General features: G+C 36.5%; 1 protein-coding gene across 1 annotated transcript in view; it reads right to left on the bottom strand.

Annotated features, from left to right (window-relative positions):
* The window catches only part of ATRX (ATRX chromatin remodeler), a gene marked incomplete at both ends in the record, with an annotated part of 226447 nt that overhangs the window by 168170 nt on the left and 38082 nt on the right, over nucleotides 1–20195 (bottom strand). Inside the window, one exon of the mRNA XM_079728059.1 lies at nucleotides 11770–11882. Coding sequence (XP_079584185.1) covers nucleotides 11770–11882 — 113 coding nt within the window. The remainder of the gene's footprint in view (nucleotides 1–11769; nucleotides 11883–20195) is intronic.

Here is a 20195-nt window from a genome sequence, read left to right on the forward strand (position 1 = left end):
AATTAAAGAAATACATACATATACACAACAGAATGCTATTCAGCCTTAAAAGGGAAGAAAAATTTGATACATGCTACAACACTGATTAACCTTGAAGACATTATGTCAAGTAAAATAAGCCAGACACAAAAGGACAAATACCATATGACCCCACTTATATGAGGTTCCTAAAGTAGTAATATTCATAGAGAAAACGTAGAATAGTGGTTGCCAGGGACTGGGGGTGAAGGGAATTGGGAAGTTAGTGATTTTAATGGGTACAGAGTTTCAGGTAGAGAAGACGAAAAAGTTCTGGAGATGAATGGTAGTGATGGTTTACACAACAGTGTGAATGTACTTAATGCCATAGAACTGTATACTTAAAATTGGTTAAAACAGTAAATTTTATATTGTGCGTATTTTATCATAATAAAAGTCTAGAATATATAAAGAATTCTTATAAATCAATGATAGAAAGACAAACACCCAATTAAAAATGAGCAAAGGATCTAAATAGATAATTCTCCAAGGAATATATACAAACTACCAATAAATACATGAAGAGATGCTCAACATCATTAACCATTAGGCAAAATGAAAACCAAAACCATAATAAGACACAACTTCACATGTACTAGGATGGCTAAAATTAAAAAGTCAGATAACAACTACTGTTGGCAAGAATGCAGAGAAATCAGAATCCTCATACACTGCTGGGGGGAATGTGCAATGGTGTAGCCACTTTGGGAAACAGTTTGATATTTCCTCAAAGGATTTAACAGAGTTACCATATAACTCAGCAAATTCCACTCCTAGGCATATAACCAAGAGAAATGAAAATATATGGCCACACACAAACTTGTTCACAAATGTTTATAGTAGCATTATTCATAATAGCCAAAAGGTAGAAACAAGATGTTATTGTCCATCAACAAATCAAACAAATGTGGTATATCCATATAAAGGAATGTTATTTGGTCATAAAAAGAAATGAAGTACTAATATGCACTACAACATAAATACACTCTGAACACATTATACTAAGTGAAAGAAGCCAGTCACAAAGAACCACATGTAATAGAATGCCATTCATAAGAAAGTCTGAAATAGGGAAATCTATAAAGACAAGAAAGTAGATTAGTGGTTGCTTAAGGCTGGGGGGTAGGGGGTGATATCTAAAGAGTACAGAGTTTCTTTTTCAGGTGATAATAATGTTATAGAATTTACTGTGGTGATGGCTGCATGTATTTGTGAACATACTAAAAACTACTGAATTGTACACTTTAAACTGGTGAATTGTATGGTAAGTAAATTATATCTCAATAATGGTGTTAAAAGTTTTAGTAGTCATTAGGGAAATGCAAATTAAAACCACACTGAGATATCACTAGATATCTATCAGAATGTCTAAATTTTTTTTAAATAGTGGTAAAACCAAATGCTGGAGAGGATGCAGAGAAATTGATCCTTCTTACATTGCTGTGAGAATATAAAATGGTATAGCCACTCTAGAAAACAATTTAGGAGTGTCCTTAAAAAAAAAACATGCAACCATCCTGTGATGCACCAACTGCACTCCTGGGTGTTTATCCCAGAGAAATGAAAACTTATGTTGACACAAAAACCTGTACACTAATGTTTACTAGCAGCTTTATTTGTAACAGCCCAAATCTGGGATCATCCCAGATGTCCCTTAACGGGTAAATGGTTAAACTGTGGTACATCCATACCATAGAAAACTACACACTGCAATAAAAAGGAGAGAACTATTGACACATGCAACAACCTGGCTGAATCCCAGGGGAATTATGCTAAGTGAAAAAACCCAATCCCCAAACGTCATATACTATAGGATTCCATTTATAGAACATGTTTAAAATGAAAAACAATTTAGAAATGGAGGACAAATTAGTGATTTCCAGGTGTTAGGCACAGGTAGGAGTAGGGGTAGGGAGTTGAGCATGATTATAAAAGGGCAAGATGAGGAATCTGCATGTTGACTGTGGTGGTGGATACATGAATCAACTCAAGGTAATCAAACTGTATAGAACTTAACAAAAACACAAAAGTACAAGTAAAACTGAGGAAATCTAAATCAGATTGGTAGATATCAATAACGTGGTTAACTGACAATATGTTATACTTCTGTAGAATGTTGCTACCGTGAGAAACTGGGAAAAGTGTATAAGAGCTGTGTGTGTGTTACAACTGCATATGAATCTACATCCATCTCAATAAAAATACCACTTTAGGGAAAAAACTCAGAAAACTAGGGGAGGGGAACTTCCTCAACTTGACAGAATATTTACAAAAATCTTATACAGTAACCATCATACTTAATGGTGAAAGAGTTGAACGCTTTCCCACTAACATCAGAAACACCAAGATGTCTGCTATCATCATTCTTCTTCAACGTAATAATAGAAAATACAGAAAGTCCTACCCAGCATAATGAGGAAAGAAAAGGAATTAAAAGGCAAAGAGATGGAATGGAAGAAATAAACGTGACCCTATTTGCAGACAACCAGATTAGGTAGAAAATTCCAATAAATCTAAAAGATGAAAAAGAAGCTACCTAGAGCAGGTTCACAGGATACAAGGTCGACATAAAAAACATAACTGAATTCCTGCAATGAACAATTGGAATCTGAAATTTAAAAACCAGGGAATTTAAAATAGCACCACAAAAATGAAGTAAGAAGGTAAAAATGTATCAAAGTATGTGCAAGATTAGTATATGGCTAACTACAAAACACTGGGCCAACTGAGAGTTTCTATCAACATTTTTTTTTCTCTATCGTTAAACATTCCTATTCTTTACATGTATTTGGTGGATAACTAAACAGATTTATTGGGGAAAGGATCTGAAGAGCAAGTGTCCTGCACACTTTTTATTTTTCAATGTTTTCTGTTCTCAGATTGGATAATTTCTATTAGACTATCATCAAATTTACTGAAACTACTACAGGTATCTCTAATCTCCTGTTAAGTACAAACAGTGATTTGTTATTCAGAAATTTATTTTTCAGTTCTAGAATTTCAAATTGGTTCTTTTTTATATTTTCTATGTTTGTACTGAGATTTCTTACCTGTCCATTCAACATAAATGTATTTGCTTTATTATACTAAAGCACAGTTGCAACAGTTGCTTTAATATTCTTGTTTGCTAATTTCAACATTTGAGACATATGTGGATTGCCTCTACTGCTTGCCTTTCCTTTTGAACATGAGTCACAATTTCCTCTTTTTATTTCAGATTGGGTACTGGACATTTTTAAAGATACAGTGAAAACACTGCATGCCATTACAGTTGATATTTTTGTTAATAGCGGATAGTCAACTTACCTGAAATCAAACCCCAAAATATATAACCCCTAGTGTAAGCAGCTGAAAGCTTTATTCTGTTCTTTTAGCCCTAACTGGGCTACCTAGAATCTGGGCTGCACTTGTGATTCAACCAGATATGGCAAGAGTTTTTGCAGGTTCCAGAGCTCCCAAACTGTAGCTCTCTTCTAGGTGGGATCTCCCCTCTCATTTTACTAAACCTACTGTGGTCTCCCTAAATTCCTTTATGCCTCATCAAGAATGCAGGTTTCCATTCAACTCTTTTAACTGAAGAATAATTAACTTAATATATTAGTTTTAGGTGCACAACATAGTGATTCAATATTTTATAGGTTACAAAATGACCACCCCTACAAGTCTAGTTATCATCTGTCACCATACAAAGTTATTACAATATTGATGACTATTAATTTTTCTTTAAATGTTTGATAGACTTCACCTATGAAGCCAACTGCTCTTAAACTTTTGTTTGTTGGAAGTTTTTTGATTACTAATTGAATTTCATTAGTAATCAGTCTGTTCAGATTTTGTATTTCTCCATGATTCAGTCTTGAAAATTGTAAGTTTCTAGGAATTTATCCATTTCTTCGATGTTGTCCTATTTGTTGGCACAACAGTCTCTTAGGATTCATTGCATTGATGTGGTATAAGTTGTTACTTTTCCTCTTTCCTTTCTCATTTTATTTATTTGGACTCTCTTTTTTTCATGATGAGTCTGACTTAAGGTTTTTCAATTTTGTTTACATTTTCAAAAAAAACTAGCTCGTAGTCTCACTGATCTTTTCTATTATTTTTTAGTCTCTATTTCATTTATTTCTGCCTTGATCTTTATGGTTTATTTCCTTCTACTAACTTTGGGTTTTGTTTGTTCTTCTTTTTCTAGCTCCTTTATATGTAAGAAAAGCATGATCCTCAAAAGGAAATCTATAAATTAGACTTCCTCAAAATTTAAAACTTTCACTCTGCAAAAGACCCTGTTAAGAGGAAGAAGACGAGCTATCAGTTGCATTATTTCCAATCTGACCTTTATTATTTCCTTCCTTTTACTAAGTCGGGACTTGTTTTGTTCTTCTTTTTCTAGTGTCTTTAAATGTAAAGCTACATTTTTTTTAATTTGAGATTTTTCTTTTTTCTTGAAGTTGGCCTGTATCACTATAATCTTCCCTCTTGGAACTGCTTTTGCTGCATCCCATAGATTTTGGAAAGTTGTGTTTCCATTTTCATGTGTCTCAAGGTATTTTTTAATTTCCTCTTTGATTTCTTCATTGATGCATTGGTTTTGTAGCATTTTGTTTAGTACCCCAGCTTTCTTTTCATTTCCTTTTGCATTGAATACCTTTTTCTGTCCCTTCAGTATCACTCTGTTTGTCTTTAGATCTGAAGTGAGTCTCTTGTAGGCAGCATATAAATGGGTCTTGTTTTTTAATCCATTCAGCCATCTCTATTTTGATTGGAGCATTTAGTCAATTTATATTTAAAGTGGTTATTGATAAGGATGTACTTATTGCCATTTTGTTAATTATTTTCTGCTTGTTTTTATAGTTATTCTCTATTCCTTTCTTCTCTTGGTTTCTTCACATGTAGTTTTTAAAAATATTTTATTAATTTATTTTTTGGCTGCCTTGGGTCTTAGCTGTGGCGCACGGGCTTCTCTCTAGTTGTGGTGCGTGGGCTCTCAAGTTGCGGCACACAGGCTCAGTAGTTGCAGCACGCAGACTTAGTTGCCCCATGGCATGTGGCATCTTAGTTCCTTGACCAGGGATCAAACCCACGTCCCCTGTGTTGGAAGGCAGATTCTTAACCACTGGACCACGAGGGAAGTCTCTTCCCTTGTAGTTTGATGATTTTCTTTATGTTTGGGCTCCTTTACTTTTTGTTTATCTATTGTAGGTTTTGGGTTTGCAGTTACCATCAGGTTGATATGTGCGCACACATACACACACACACACACATCGATTTAATTGAGGCTGATAGTTCCTTAAGTTCAAATATATTCTGAAAGTACTACATTTTTACTACCCCCTCCAACATTTTGTTTCTGACATATTTTACAACTTTACACTTTGTGTATCCCTTAGCTACTTATTGTAGTTATAGTTGATTTTACTACCTTTTGTCTTTTAACCTTCCTACTAGCTTTGTAAGTGGCTGATTTACTATATATTTACCTTTATCAGTGAGATTTTTTTCTTTCATATATTTTCTTATTTCTAGCTATTACCTTTTCTTTTCCACCTAAGAAGACGTTTTAACATTTTTTGTAAGACCATTTTAGTGGTGCTGAACTCCTTTAGGTTCTGCTTGTCTGGGAAACTCCATCTCTCCTTCAATTCTGAATGATAACCTTGCCAGGTAGAGTATTCTTGGTTGGAAGTTTTTTTTACTTTCAGTACTTTAAATATATCATGCCACCCCCTTCTGGCTTGCAGAGTTTCTGCTGAAAAATCAGCTAATAATTTTATGGGATTTTCCTTGTATATGATTAGTTGTTTTTCTCCTGCTGCCCATAAAATTCTCACTTTATCTTTTGCCATTTTACTTACATGTCTTGGTGTGGATCTCTTTGGGTTCACGTTGTTTGGGACTCTGTGATTCTTGTACCTAGATGTCTGTTTCCTCTCCCAGACTAGGGAAGTTTTCAGACATTATTTCTTTAAGTAAATTTTTTGTCCCTTTCTCTCTCTCTTCTCCATCTGAGACCCCTACCCCTACTATGAGAATGTTAGTAATCCTGATGTCCCAAAGATCCCTTAAACTCTCATTTTTAAAAATTCTTCTTTTTTTCTGTTCTGATTGGGTGATTTCCACTATTCTGTCTTCCAAATCACTGATGTGTTCTACTGTATCAACTAATCTGCTGTTAATTTCCTCTACTGTATTTTCCAATATTGTGTTCTTCAGTTCTGACTGGTTTCTTTCTTATATTTTCTAACTCTTTGTTGAAGTTCTCACTGTGTTCCTCCATTCTTCTCCCTAGTTTGGTAAGCATCTTTATGACCATTTCTTTGAATTCTTTATCAGGTAAATTACTTATCTCCATTTCATTAAGATTTTTTTCTGCAGTTTTATCCTGCTCTTTCACTTGGAACATATTCCTCTGTCCCCATTTTGTTTGACTTTGTGTTTCTTTCTATACATCAGGCAAAACAGGTACCTCTCCTGGTCTTGAAGGCATAACCTCAGTTAAGATCATCCCCTGTGTAGTCTGCGTGTGCCAGGCAGCTTTGGCAAGTCGGCTGGAGCCAGTAAGTCATGGGCCGGGGGGTCCTGGGGCACTGTACACTCAGGCTGCCTTGGTAGGACGCCATAGCTTGTGTGGGCCAGAGGTATGCTGAGGTGACCTTGGAAGGCCAGCTAGAAAACATGGACTATGTTCCCACTTGTGCTATCAAGGTAAAGGAGGAACACAAAACATGGTGCTCTCTAGCACCTTCAACATTGGAGATAGTTCCAGCAGTTCCCTGCCCATTTAGCAGACACTCTAGGGTTAGTAAGTGGATTTCCTTCATGTACAGTCTAGGGCCCCTTTATTTTTATTTTATTTATTTTATGTATTTTTTTTTTTTTTTTGCGGTACATGGGCCTCTCACTGTTGTGGCCTCTCCCGTTGCGGAGCACAGGCTCTGGACATGCAGGCTCAGCGGCCATGGCTCACGGGCCCAGCCACTCCGCGGCATGTGGGATCTTCCCCGACCGGGGCACGAACCCATGTCCCCTGCATTGGCAGGCAGACTCCCAACCACTGCACCAAGGGAGCCCTAGGTCCCCTTTAAACCACTGCTTTTTCTCTGTGCCCCAGGGGAGGCGGGTCTGTACACAGGTCCCTTAGTGATATCCCTCGCCACGGCAGTACACCACACTGAAGTGGGGTTCCCATCAATACTCTCTCTCTGTGTCTCCTACCAATCTCTATGTGGTCCTTGTATCATCTGTTGTGGAGAAGCTGTTTAATCAGACCTCAGTTCTTCTGCAAGAGGCATTGCTCTTTACGTAGCTGTAGATTCGGTGTGTCTGTGGGGAGGGGTGAGATCAGGGTCTTCCTACTACCTTGGACCAAATGCTGAGTTTTATGCTGGTTCAACCTTAGTCGCAAGAAGGCTATCAGAAGTAGTGGGGTTGCAAGCTCAAACAGCATATCCAGAAGGACAGAGCTATCCAAGGCTTAAATTCCACTGATGGAGCTAACTGGCACCTTTCCTAAGGAAAAAAGGTTTAACAATTGGGAATTCAGCCATTAATACTTCTTTCTTCCATGGGTTGACCCTACTCCAGTTTGTGTCTGCTTTGTGTCACTGTTCAGTTTCCTCACATCATTGTGTTCAGTATTTTGGCCAGAATTAATAATTGGTATCTGTGAGAGATATCTGTTTATCCATACAGAGCTACTCTGCCACTACCAGAAGCAGAACTCCCCAACTAACTACTAAATATAGAACTGTGACAATACGATTTCATTCTAAAGACAAAAGGAACTTTAAACAAATATTTAACACTAGTTAGGTTTCTTTATTGTGATGGTTTGGTTTGCAAATTTGAAACTACGTGGATACAATGAAGACTAATCAACTGAGTACATAAACTGAGGATAATGGGAGCCACCTTTCTTTCTGTTGCAGTAAGAAGTTAAAATACAAAAAGAGGAAGGCTAGAATGATGTCTGTAGTCCAAAGTAAAATTAAAAGTATCAATATCAATGCATGAAAACATAACACATATATTGGCTCTCTCTGCTAAAGGGCCTGGAAGCAGACATCCTGGTGGCAATGAGCACATCATACACCCAGATATTGCCTTCTAAATACCATATCCCACTAAAAGGAATCAGAACTCCTTGGAGAAATAACTGATTCCAGGGCTGGGGAAGGGACAGTGCAAAGTAAATAATGAACATCTTGTGAGAGCAGAAAGTAAGAAAGTGCTCAAGGTTGATGAAGACTTGTGAAAAGGTCTGCAGGAGCCATACAAAAGGGGTTCCCACTAGCCAATACTGGTACAATTTGGATATTAAAATAATGACAGTAAGAAAATGTTCATGGAAAAAGAAAAAAATTAGTATATAATAATATAAACAAATGAATACAGAGCGTAGAAACGTAACCTTCTCCCTTATAGTAATATGCCAACTAAAACACAGGAGGAATGATAGATCAGAACATCATGATTTTGAACCCAACATAGTAACATATCATTGAGCCAAGAATCGTGAATGGATGTGGTGTAGGCAGAATTTCTAGGAATGGTCCCCAAGATTTCGTGATCCCAAATCTTCAGAACCTGTGAATGTGAGGAAATAACACTCCCAAGGTTTTGCTATGCAAAATGGCACAGTTGACCTTAAAAATGGGAGCTCACTGGGGAGTGGTGAGAAGGAAGGGGTCTAACCTAATCACATGAGACCTTTAAAGTGGAAAAATGACTCCAGCTCGTGCAGAAGGTGCAGAGAAGCAAGCAAAAGTATAAGTCAGAGAAATTCAAAGCATGAGGAAGACACAACGTGTTTTTGCTGTCTCTGTAGATGGAGGGGGCCATGTGAGAGGAAATTAAGGAGCTGAGAGGATCCTGGCCAATAGTCAGCAAGAAATGGGGACCTCAGGCCTACAAGCACAATGAATTGAATTCTGCCAACAACCTGAATAAGCATGGAAATGGATTTTTCCACAGAGTCTCCAGAAAGGAACATAGTCTTACTGTCACTTTGACTTAGACCTTGTGATTCCCTGAGCAGAGCTCATCAAAACCCACCTGGACTCGAAACCTACAGAACTATGAGATAATAAATTTGGGTTGGGACTTCCCTGGTGGTGCAATGGTTAAGAATCCACCTGCCAATGTGGGGGACGCGGGTTTGATCCCTGCTCCAGGAAGACCCTACATGCTGCAGAGCAACTAAGCCCATGTGCCACAACTACTCAGCCTGCGCTCTAGAGTCTGCAAGCCACAACTACTGAGCCCACATGCCACAACTAGTGAAGCCTGCACACCTAGAGTCCTGGAGTCCGTGCTCCGCAGCAAGGGAAGCCACTGCAATGAGAAGCCTGCACACCACAACGAAGAGTAGACCCCGCTCGCCACAACTAGAGAAAGCCCACGTGCAGCAATGAAGACCCAATGCAGCCATAAATAAATAAATAATCTGGGTTGTTTTAAGCTGCTTAGTTTGTGGTAATTTGCAGTAAGAAACCATAAAAGCTAACTTCTGATGATGAAAAGAATACCTAAGGGGGCTTCCCTGGTGGCGCAGTGGTTGAGGGTCTGCCTGCCGATGCAGGGGGCACGGGTTTGTGCCCCCATCCGGGACGATCCCACATGCCATGGTGCAGCTGGGCCCGTGAGCCATGGTCGCTAGGCATGCGCGTCTGGAGCCTGTGCTCCACAACGGGAAAGGCCACAGCAGTGAGAGGCCCGCGTACCGTAAAAAAAAAAAAAAAAAAAAAAAAAAAAAAAAAATACCTAAGTTAAATTCAAAGTAGTCTTCAACAAATTAGTTACAAAGGAATAAATCATACCTTTACAGTGGATTAACCTAGAAAAACAACCATAACCAAATAACCTAAGTTAATATCACCAATAAACGGGGAGATTACATCACGTGCCATGTGATATGATGTATGGACAAGAACATAACGCCACTTACATGGCAATCCTGCCAAAAATTAAAAATCCCAATCTAATTATAACTAATCAGACAAATCCACACTGAGGGACAACCACCAAAATAATATATCTGTACATTTGAAAAATGTTACGGTTCCAGCTTGTTTCAGATTTGAAAAGGCTAAAGACCAAATAACTATATACAATGTGGCATCTTCAACTGGATCCTGGACTTGGGGGGGGGGGAAGTTACCTATGAAAACACTGTTGGGGCAATTTATGAATTAAGACTACAGACTGTGGATTAGATAAAAGTACATATTTCATTTTATTCACCTATTTATCCCTCCCATTGTTATTTGTAACTTCCTGTATTTTGGTGTCACCATTTCGAATTATTTTCCTTCTCATTTAAGAAAACCCTTTAGTATTTCCTCTAGTGTCGGTGTGCTGGCATCAAGTTCTCACTTTTTATCTTTATTCCACCTTCACATTTCAAAGATGTTTTCACTGAGAAAACTTCGACGCTGGCAATTATTTTCACTTGTCACTTTAAATAAATAATTTCTTCATCATCCAGCTTCTAACATTCCTGTCGTCAAATGAGCTATCAGTGTTATTGTTGTTCAGAAACATTCAACATTCAAAAAGCAAAGACATTTTTCCTCTGGCTGCTCCTAAGATTGTTCTCTTTGTTTTCGTTCTTTAGGAGTTTAATTATGATATTCATAGTTGTAGTTTTCTATTTATCCTGCGTGGGGTTCACAGTGTTTCATGAATCTACAGCTTGATGTCTTTCTTCACTTTTATAAAATGCTCAGCGAGGGACTTCCCTGGTGGTCCAGTGGTAAAGAACCCGCCTTACAATGCAGGGGATGCAGGTTTGATCCCTGGTCAGGGAGCTAAGATCCCACATGCCATGGGGCAACTAAGCCCGAGCGCCACAACTACTGAGCTTGCGCACCTCAACAAGAGAGCCTGCATGCTGCAAACTACAGAGCCCACGTGCCCTGGAGTCTGCACGCTACAACTAGAGAAGAGAAAATCCTCATGCCACAGCTAGAAAGAAGCCCGAGTACCACAATGAAAGAGCCGGCACACCGCAACTAAGTCCCGACACAGCCAAAAATAAATAAAATAAATAAATCTTTAAACAAAAAAAAGAAAATGCTCAGTGAATATCTCGTCAAACTCAGCTTCTGACCCATTCTCTCTTTTCTCCTTCTGGTACTCTAATTACACATATGGCTGAACTTTTCACTGTGATCTACCACTCTTCACCCTTTTTGTACATATTGTGTTTGTGTGCAAGTACGTGTGTGTGTGTGTGTGTGTGTGTGTGTATTCACCTCTTATGTATGTGGCTACCCTTAAAAACCTCAAAACAAATGATGGTAATCATCATACATGATACAAGATACTTCTAAAAAGGAAAAAGGGAGGTAGAGAGGAAATGTTGTTTTTTATTAAAAAAAATTTATGTACCAAATCTACTCAAAGAAGTTATCAAACAACATAAAAATGTAACTCATAATACATGAATAACTTCTAGGATAATATATTTCTGTACTATTCCTACAACTTCTAATACTACCTATTTTAAACAGTTAACATTCACCACCCACCTCTATAAAACATTTCCATTACACACAAAACCCTAAGTATATGCTTCTCTAAGCACCTATAACCATAAAACCTTACACTTTTTACTTATCTGAATTAAAATCTCAAGTATCAGATATTATCTAACTACTAGATACACAGGGGCTATTAAAGACTTTAATAACTGCACCTGCTCAAAAATAAATGGAAAATAGACTAGAAGATGTTACACATCCTTTGTCAATTTACCTGTGCTTTGGTTCATCACAAGTCTTGGAGGAGAACTTGTTTCTTCAGATTCTTCTGATGAGTGTGCCAGAAAGTCATGAAGCTTCTGCACCAATGTATTCAACTTGCTTTCACTGTCAAAATAAAAATTTTAAGAATATCCTAACTTACCAGGTCATATATTAAATTAAATATAAAGTTTAACAAACTGAAAATATATCTACACTGTAAGTGGTCTGAAAGAATGCATACTCAAAATAAGAATTAAAGAAAATGAATTTTCTGTATTTCACTGAGGATATGAAAACATGAGTAACAAAATCTACCTGTACACTTACCTACAATCAAAGTATAATTCAAGGACTGTGATAAACCATAACAGAAAATATGAAAAAGAATGCATCTATATGCATATATGTGTAACTGAATCACTTTTCTGTACAACAGAAATTAACACTGTAAAATAACTATACTTGAATAAAATAAATTAAAAAATTAAAAAAGTACTATTCAAGGAAAATGCTGGTAGTATGAGATTTTGCTCTACATCATTTAAAATAATAATCCAGTAATTTATCAAATATATTTCCTGAGCACTTAGTCTCTGGAAGCCTTCAGTAGTTCTTTTGTTTATTATTCTATTTTCTGCTTAGAACAGAATAAATGTATAAATGACAAACACTAAGATGAATAAAACATAGAACAGGACCTAGAAGAGCTCACAGATTCCCATGGAAATATTTATGTAACTAAATTATTACAGCATATCCTACTAAGTTACATAATAAGTGTATCTGTAATCCAAAAACAGGGTTATAAAAAGTTAAAAGTTTAAAATGCAGAAAATAAACATATACCCCATTTCTAACAAAAGATTTCCTAAACTTAAAAGCAAGAAAGAAAATAGATAAAACTGATTTCATTATAATTCAAAACTTCTGTGTATGAAAAGATATCATCAAGAAAGTGAAGGGACAACCCACATAGCTGATGACAACTATTTTCAAATCATATATCTGAAAAGGCATTAATAATCCTTTTATAAAATATATACCCTTTTAATAATGTAAAGAATTCTTACAATTAAACAGCAAAAAGGTAAACCCAATTTGAAATGGGTTTTAAAGAACTTAGATATACAACAACTCAACAACAAAAAACCAAACAACCCAATTGAAAAACGGGCAGAAGACCTAAATAGACATTTCTCCAAAGGAGACATACAGATGGCCAGCAGGCACATGAAAAGATGCTCAACATCGCTAATTATTAGAGAAATGTAAATCAAAACTACAATGCAGTACCACCTCATACCAGTCAGAATGGCCACCATTAAAAAGTCTACAAATAACAAATGATGGAGAGGGTGTGGAGAAAAGGGAACCCTCCTACACTGTTGGTAGGAATATAAGTTGGTGTAGCCACTGTGGAAAACAGTATGGAGGTTCCTCAGAAAACTAAAATAGAATTACCATATGATCCAGCAATCCTACTCTTGGGCATATATCCAGACAAAACTATAATTCAAAAAGATACATGCACCCCTATGTTCATAGCAGCATTATTCAGAATAGCCAAAACATGGGAACAACCTAAATGTCCACTGACAGATGAAAGGATAAAGAAAATGTGGTACATATATACAATGAAATACTACTTAGCCATAAAAAAGAACAAAATCATGCCATTTGCAGCAACACGCATGCAACTAGAGATCACCATACTAAGTGAAGTAACTCAGGAAGAGAAAGACAAATACCACATGATATCACTTATATGTGGAATCTAAAATATGACATAAATGAACCTATGTATGAAACAAAAACAGAATCACAGACATAGAGAGCAGACTGGTGGTTGTCAAGGGGGAGGGCGTTGGGGGGGGATAGAGTGGGAGGTTGGGGGTAGCAGATGTAAGATTTTATATATAGAATGAACAAACAAGGTCCTACTGTATAGCACAGAGAACTATATTCAATATCCTATGATAGACCATAATGGAAAAGAATATTTTTAAAAAAGAATGTATATATATGTATAACTGAATCACTTTGCTGTGCAGCAGAAATCAACACAGCATTGTAAGTCAACTCTACCTCGATAAAAAAAATAAGTTAGATATACAATTCTAAGAATGTACACAAATAGGAAGCACATGAAAAAATGCTCAAGATTATTCATCATTAGAGCAAAATATAAATCAAAACCACAATGAGATACTATTTTACACTCTTTAGAATGGATATGATAATAATTTTTTAAAAATAAGGGTTGGCAAGGATGGAAAGAAACTGGAACTCACATACACTGCTGGTGGGAATGTAAAATGGGACAGTCAGTACGAAAAACATTTTAGTAGTAATTTAAAAAGTTAAACACAGAGTTACCAAATAACCCAGCAATTCGACTCCTAAATATATACCCAAGAGAATGAAAACATGCCCACACTCAAAAAACTATACAGAAAAGTTCATAGCAGCAATATTCGTAACAGCCAAAAAGTGAAAAGTACCCAAATATCCATCAACTGATGAAGAGACAATGGGATATTATACCCCAATTAAAAGGAATGAAATATTTATCTATACTAAGCATGGATGAACATTGGAAACTTTGTGCTAAAAAATGCAGACACAGGGCTTCCCTGATGGCGCAGTGGTTGAGAGTCCACCTGCCGATGCAGGGGACACGGGTTCGTGCCCCGGTCCGGGAAGATCCCACATGCCGTGGAGCGGCTGAGCCGGTGAGCCATGGCCACTGAGCCTGTGCGTCTGGAGCCTGTACTCCGCAACGGGAGAGGCCACAACAATGAGAGGCCCGTGTACCGCAAAAAAAAAAAAAAAAAAAAAAAAAACATTAGGAAACAGGTAACATCTCGGTCAGCCCTTCATGGGCCAGATACCACCCTGATTCAAGCAGGGTGCTGGGCTCCAAACCCAGTGGCCCCTCTGTACCATTTTTCTACATTTGGTTAGGAAGATCCCAAGATATTTAGTGAACGAAAAAGAAATGAAATTAACAAGCATACTGCAACTAGACATTGTGTGTGGGATTTTGGTTTTTTTGGTGGAGAGGGTTGTTTTAAATAATCTTGAAACAAACTTGACTCTAGAACATAGGTACCAAAAGAGGGTATGGTTTCTACTTTTTGCCATAACCTTCCTTTGGAAATAAGTCAGATGTACAAACAAATTATCATCAAGTCACTCAGTATCCTTAATCTTCAATTAGATAATGGAACCAGAGGAAAAGATGCTACATGTCAACCAATGGCACACAATATTCCTGGTAACCAAAATTTAAAAATAAGAATGGATGATGATGTCATTCTACATCTTGTTCCATCAACAGATTACCAAACAGCAAAAGCATTGTACTTTAGAAATGAAAGAGTACAGCAAACCAGCATAATGATGATTATCACACTCATTCCTAGAATTCACAGCAATCCAACCACAAAGCCAGCTATCACATGAATTCATACTGTAGCTGAACAAGGTCAAGACTATGGATAAATCAATGCAGCCCATTAATAGTACCTCAATATGCAAAAATTAAAACAAGAGGATACAATCAGAACTTTTTTGTTCTCTGAAGGACAGCATTCTTAGGAATGAACATATTTGTGTAATATTATATATTATGAGACCAGCTAGAAGTCCAATGGTGAAAAAAAAATTGATACTTAAAAAATTTGCCCATTCATTTGAAAAATCTTCTCTAAGGGCAGATGTGATATTTGGAAATAGCCAAATGTCATTTAGAGTCAAGTATGGTGAATAATGAAAGATTATCAGGTGCATTAAAATTAGTTTTTGCCAAAATCCGAAGTATTCCTGAAGACTTAATTTCTTGCATGTCTTCTACATTGGTTACAAAAGGAGAGTTCTTGAAGTATCCTCAGGAATGACATCATCATTGGTTTCAGTATGGCCTCCAAGGGTGACTATTTAGAAGGGAAATATTCATTCATTTATAAAAGCTCTGATGTCAGCTTTTAAAATCTGCCTCATTTCTAGAGTCATACATTGGAGATGGTCCTTGGAATTAAGTCTTATTTGTGGAAATGATATTTTAAACACACCAAATAAACTGTTTAAAAGACAACACTTATCAACCCTTTTGTAAAATGAAGGATCTTTTCCTAAGGCAAAACTGCACACATTAACTTATCAGTTTTATAATTGTGAACTATTCTAAGTTATTTTTATTAAATCCAGACGTGGCTGTCACTCTGTTCCTCCTCCACCAAAATGTGAAGCTTACTCCATCAGTACTATACATTACTTAATTCTAGGTTCTAGGTATAAGTCCTTAAAATGATCCTTAAGAGTAGTTAAAAATCTTGACTGAAGAAGAATCTGATCAGCCTTCATACTCACAAACACACAATTACAACATGGGTTTGATGTAAATGACCAATGACATCTAATCTACCTATCTTCAAGAGGACCAAAAAAATTCTAAATTCCTAATGTAACCTAACCATATCATAAATGACTGGATTTCAGACAAGTTTTAAGTACTAATGTCAGTGTTTTTAACTATGGGCCATTTTCTTCACCCTGAATGTTTTACAACATTTCTTCCATGAGAAATGTGGAGTTCTAACAATTACTAGTGTTTCACCTCTTTTGCATTATTTGAAGAAGTATATGTGTAAAGGAGCTAGCCTTTTTTAAATTAAACTTTTCATTTTGAGATAATCATAGATTCACATGCAATTGTAAGAAAGATCCTGTGTATGCATTACCCAGTCTTCCACAATGGTAACATCCTAAACTATTTTTCGGGAATTCCCTGGTTGGCCAGTGGTTAGGACACAGCACTTTCACTACTGTGGGCGCAAGTTCAATCCCTGTTTGGGGAACTAGTATCCCACGAGCCTCATGGCATGGCCAAACAAAAACAAAACAAAAACTATTTTTCATTTTCCCCCATTCATCTACCTACTCACACAGATGGGTGGCTGTCTTCTAGCAATGGACCATATAGAGGCTCTAAAATTTGGACATATGTTCATGAGTATACTGACCAAAAATGGTCTTTTTAATAAACAAATCATTGGTAATTAACTTTACATTTTTGTTCACTTAACAACTGTTTAAAATAGCATATTATAATCCAAACTGGAAAGGAACAGTAAACTTATCTTTGTCCACAGATGACATCTTACATGTACAAAACCTTAAAGATACCACAAAAAATTCTTAACAGTTAATACACAAATTCAGTAAAGTTGGTGAATACAAAATTCACATGCAAAAATCAGCTGCATTTTTCCACACTAACAATGAACAATCCAAAAAGGAAATTAAAAAAACAATGCCATTTACAATAGCATCAAGAAGAATTAAGTATTTAAGAATAAATTTAACCAAGGAGTTGAAATATGGAGAGCTGCAAAACAGCAATACTTTCACTGCTGAAAGAAATTAAAGACACAAATAAATATTGTTAAGATGACAATACTACCCAAAGTGATCTAGAGATTCAATTCAACTCCTATCAAAATTCCAACAGTTATTTCACAGACATAGTAAATTCCATCCTAAAATTCACGATGAATCTCAAAGAATCTTGAACAGCCAAAACAGTTGTGAAATACAACAAAATTAAAGAACTCACAATTCCTGACTTCAAAACTAACTGCAAAAGCAACAAGGATTTACGGTATAACACAGAGAACTACATTCAATATCATGTAATAACCTATAATGGAAAATAATATGAAAAAAATATATATATATAAACTGAACTACCTTCCTGTAAACCTGAAACTAACACAATATGGGAAATCAACTATATTTAAATTAAAAAAAACTAACTGCAGAGCTAAAATAATCAAAACAGTATGGTACTGGCAAAAGGACAATCATATAGAACAATGGAATAGAGAACCCAGAAATAAAACCTTGCATATATGTGGTCAACTGATTTTCAAGAAGGGTATCAACAACATTCAATGGGAAAAGGACAGTCTTTTCAACAGGGGGTGCTGGAAAAAATGAATAACCAAATGCAAAAGAATAAAGTGGACGCCTGCTTCACACCACATATGAAAATTAACTCAAGATACATCAAAGACCTAAAAATAGTAGCTAAAACTATGAAACTCTTTAAAGAAAATAGAGGGGGAATCTTCATGACATTGGATTTGGTCATGCTTTCTTGAATATGATACCAAAAGCACAGACAACAACAAAAAAATAAACTGGATTTCATCAAAATGAAAAAACTTTTGTGCATCAAAGGTCACTATCAAGAGAAAAAAAGACAATCCACAAAATGGGAGAAAGTATTTCTGAATCATACATCTGAAATGGTACTGATAACCAGAAAACATAAAGAAATCCTATAACTCAACTACAAAAAAACCAAACAACCAAATACAAAAATGGGCAAAGGCACAGCAATCAGATAAGGAAAAGAAATAAAAGGTATCCGAATTGGAAGGGAAGAGGTAAAACTGTGATTATGTGCAGATGACATGATACTCTATACAAATATTCCTAAAGAGGCCACAAAAAACACTATTAGAACTAATAAATGAATTGAGCAAGGCAGAAAGATACAAGATTAATATACAGATAGCTATTGCATTTCTGGGGACTTCCCTGGTGGTCCAGTGGCTAAGACTCTGCGCTCCCAATGCAGGGGGCCCTGGTTCGATCCCTGGTCAGGGAACTAGATCCCACATGCTGCAACTAAAAAGATCCTGCATGCTGCAACTAAAGATCCTGCACGCCACAATGAAGATCCCGCACACGGCAATGAAGATCCCACATGCTGCAACTAAGACCTGATCCAGCCAAATAAATAAATAATTTTTTTAAAAAAAGAAAAAAGAAATCTGTTGCACTTCTTTACACTAACGATGAAATATCAGAAAGAGAAAGTAAAAAAATCCGATTTAAAATAGCATCCAAGGGCTTCCCTGGTGGCGCAGTGGTTGAAAGTCTGCCTGCCGATGCAGGGGACACGAGTTCATGCCCCAGTCCGGGAAGATCCCACATGCTGCGGAGCGGCTAGGCCTGTGAGCCATGGCTGCTGAGCCTGCACGTCTGGAGCCTGTGCTCCGCAACGGGAGAGGCCACAACAGTGAGAGGCCCGCGTACCACCAAAAAAAATAAAATAAATAAAAAATAAATAAAAAATAAATTAAAAAAATTAAAAAAATAAAATAAAATAAAATAGCATCCAAGAAGTTCCCAAGTGGTCCAATGGTTAGGACTCAGTGCTTTCACTGCCATGGCCTGGGTTCAATTCCTGTTCTGAAACTAAGATCCTGCAAACTGAACGGTGCAGCCAAAGAAATAAACAAAACTTAAAATTAAGATAATTTTTAAAAATAAATAATATGACATAATAGCATACAAAAAAATAAAATACCTAGGAAAAAAACCTAGGAGGTGAATGACCTATACCCTGAGAACTATAAAACACGGAAAAAGGAAACTGAGAACTAGGAAAAAGGAAACTGAAGTTGACTCAAAGAAATGGAAAGATATTCCATGCTCTTGGTTTGGAAGAATAAATATTGGTAAAATGGCCATACTATCCAAAGCAATCTACAGATTTAATACGATCCTTATAAAATTACCCATGACATTCTTCACAGGACTAGACCACATAATCCTAAAAGTAACAGGGAACCACAAAAGACCTGGAATTGCCAAAGCAATCCTAAGGGAAAAGAACAAAGCTGGAGGCATAACTCTCCCAAATTTCAAACGATACTATAAAGCTACAGTAATAAAAACGGTGTGGTATTGGCACAAAAACAGACATATAGATCAATGTAACACAATAGAGAGCCCAGAAATAAACCCACACACCTAGGGTCAATCAACCTTCAACAAAGGAGGCAAGAATATACAATGGAGAAAAGACAGTCTCTTCAACAAGTGGTGTTTGGAAAGCTGGACAACCTCATGTAAATCAATGAAGTTAGAACATTCCCTCGTACCATATACAAAAAAAAAAAAAAAACGTAAAATAAAGACCTAAACATGAGACACAACACCATAAAACTCCTAGAAGAGAGCATAGGTAAAACATTCTCTGACATAAATCATACCAATATTTTCTTAGGTCAGTCTGCCAAGGCAATAGAAATAAAAACAAAAATAATAAAATGGGACCTAATCAAACGTAAAACCTTTTACACAACAAAGGAAACCATGAACAAAGTAAAAAGAAAACCTATGGACTCAGAAAAAATATGTGCATGTGATGCGACCAACAAGGGATTAATGTCAAAAACATACAAACAGCTCATACGACTCAATAGAAAAAAAAACAAACAACCCAATCAAAAAATGAGCAGAAGACCTAAACAGACATTTCTCCAAAAAAGAAATGGACAACAGGCACATGAAAAGATGCTCAACGTTGCTAATTATTAGAGAAAAGCAAATCAAAACTACAATGAGGTATCACCTCAC

This window comes from Hyperoodon ampullatus (genome assembly GCF_949752795.1).
Source record: "Hyperoodon ampullatus genome assembly, chromosome: X".
In the NCBI taxonomy this organism is placed as follows: Eukaryota; Metazoa; Chordata; class Mammalia; order Artiodactyla; family Ziphiidae; genus Hyperoodon; species Hyperoodon ampullatus.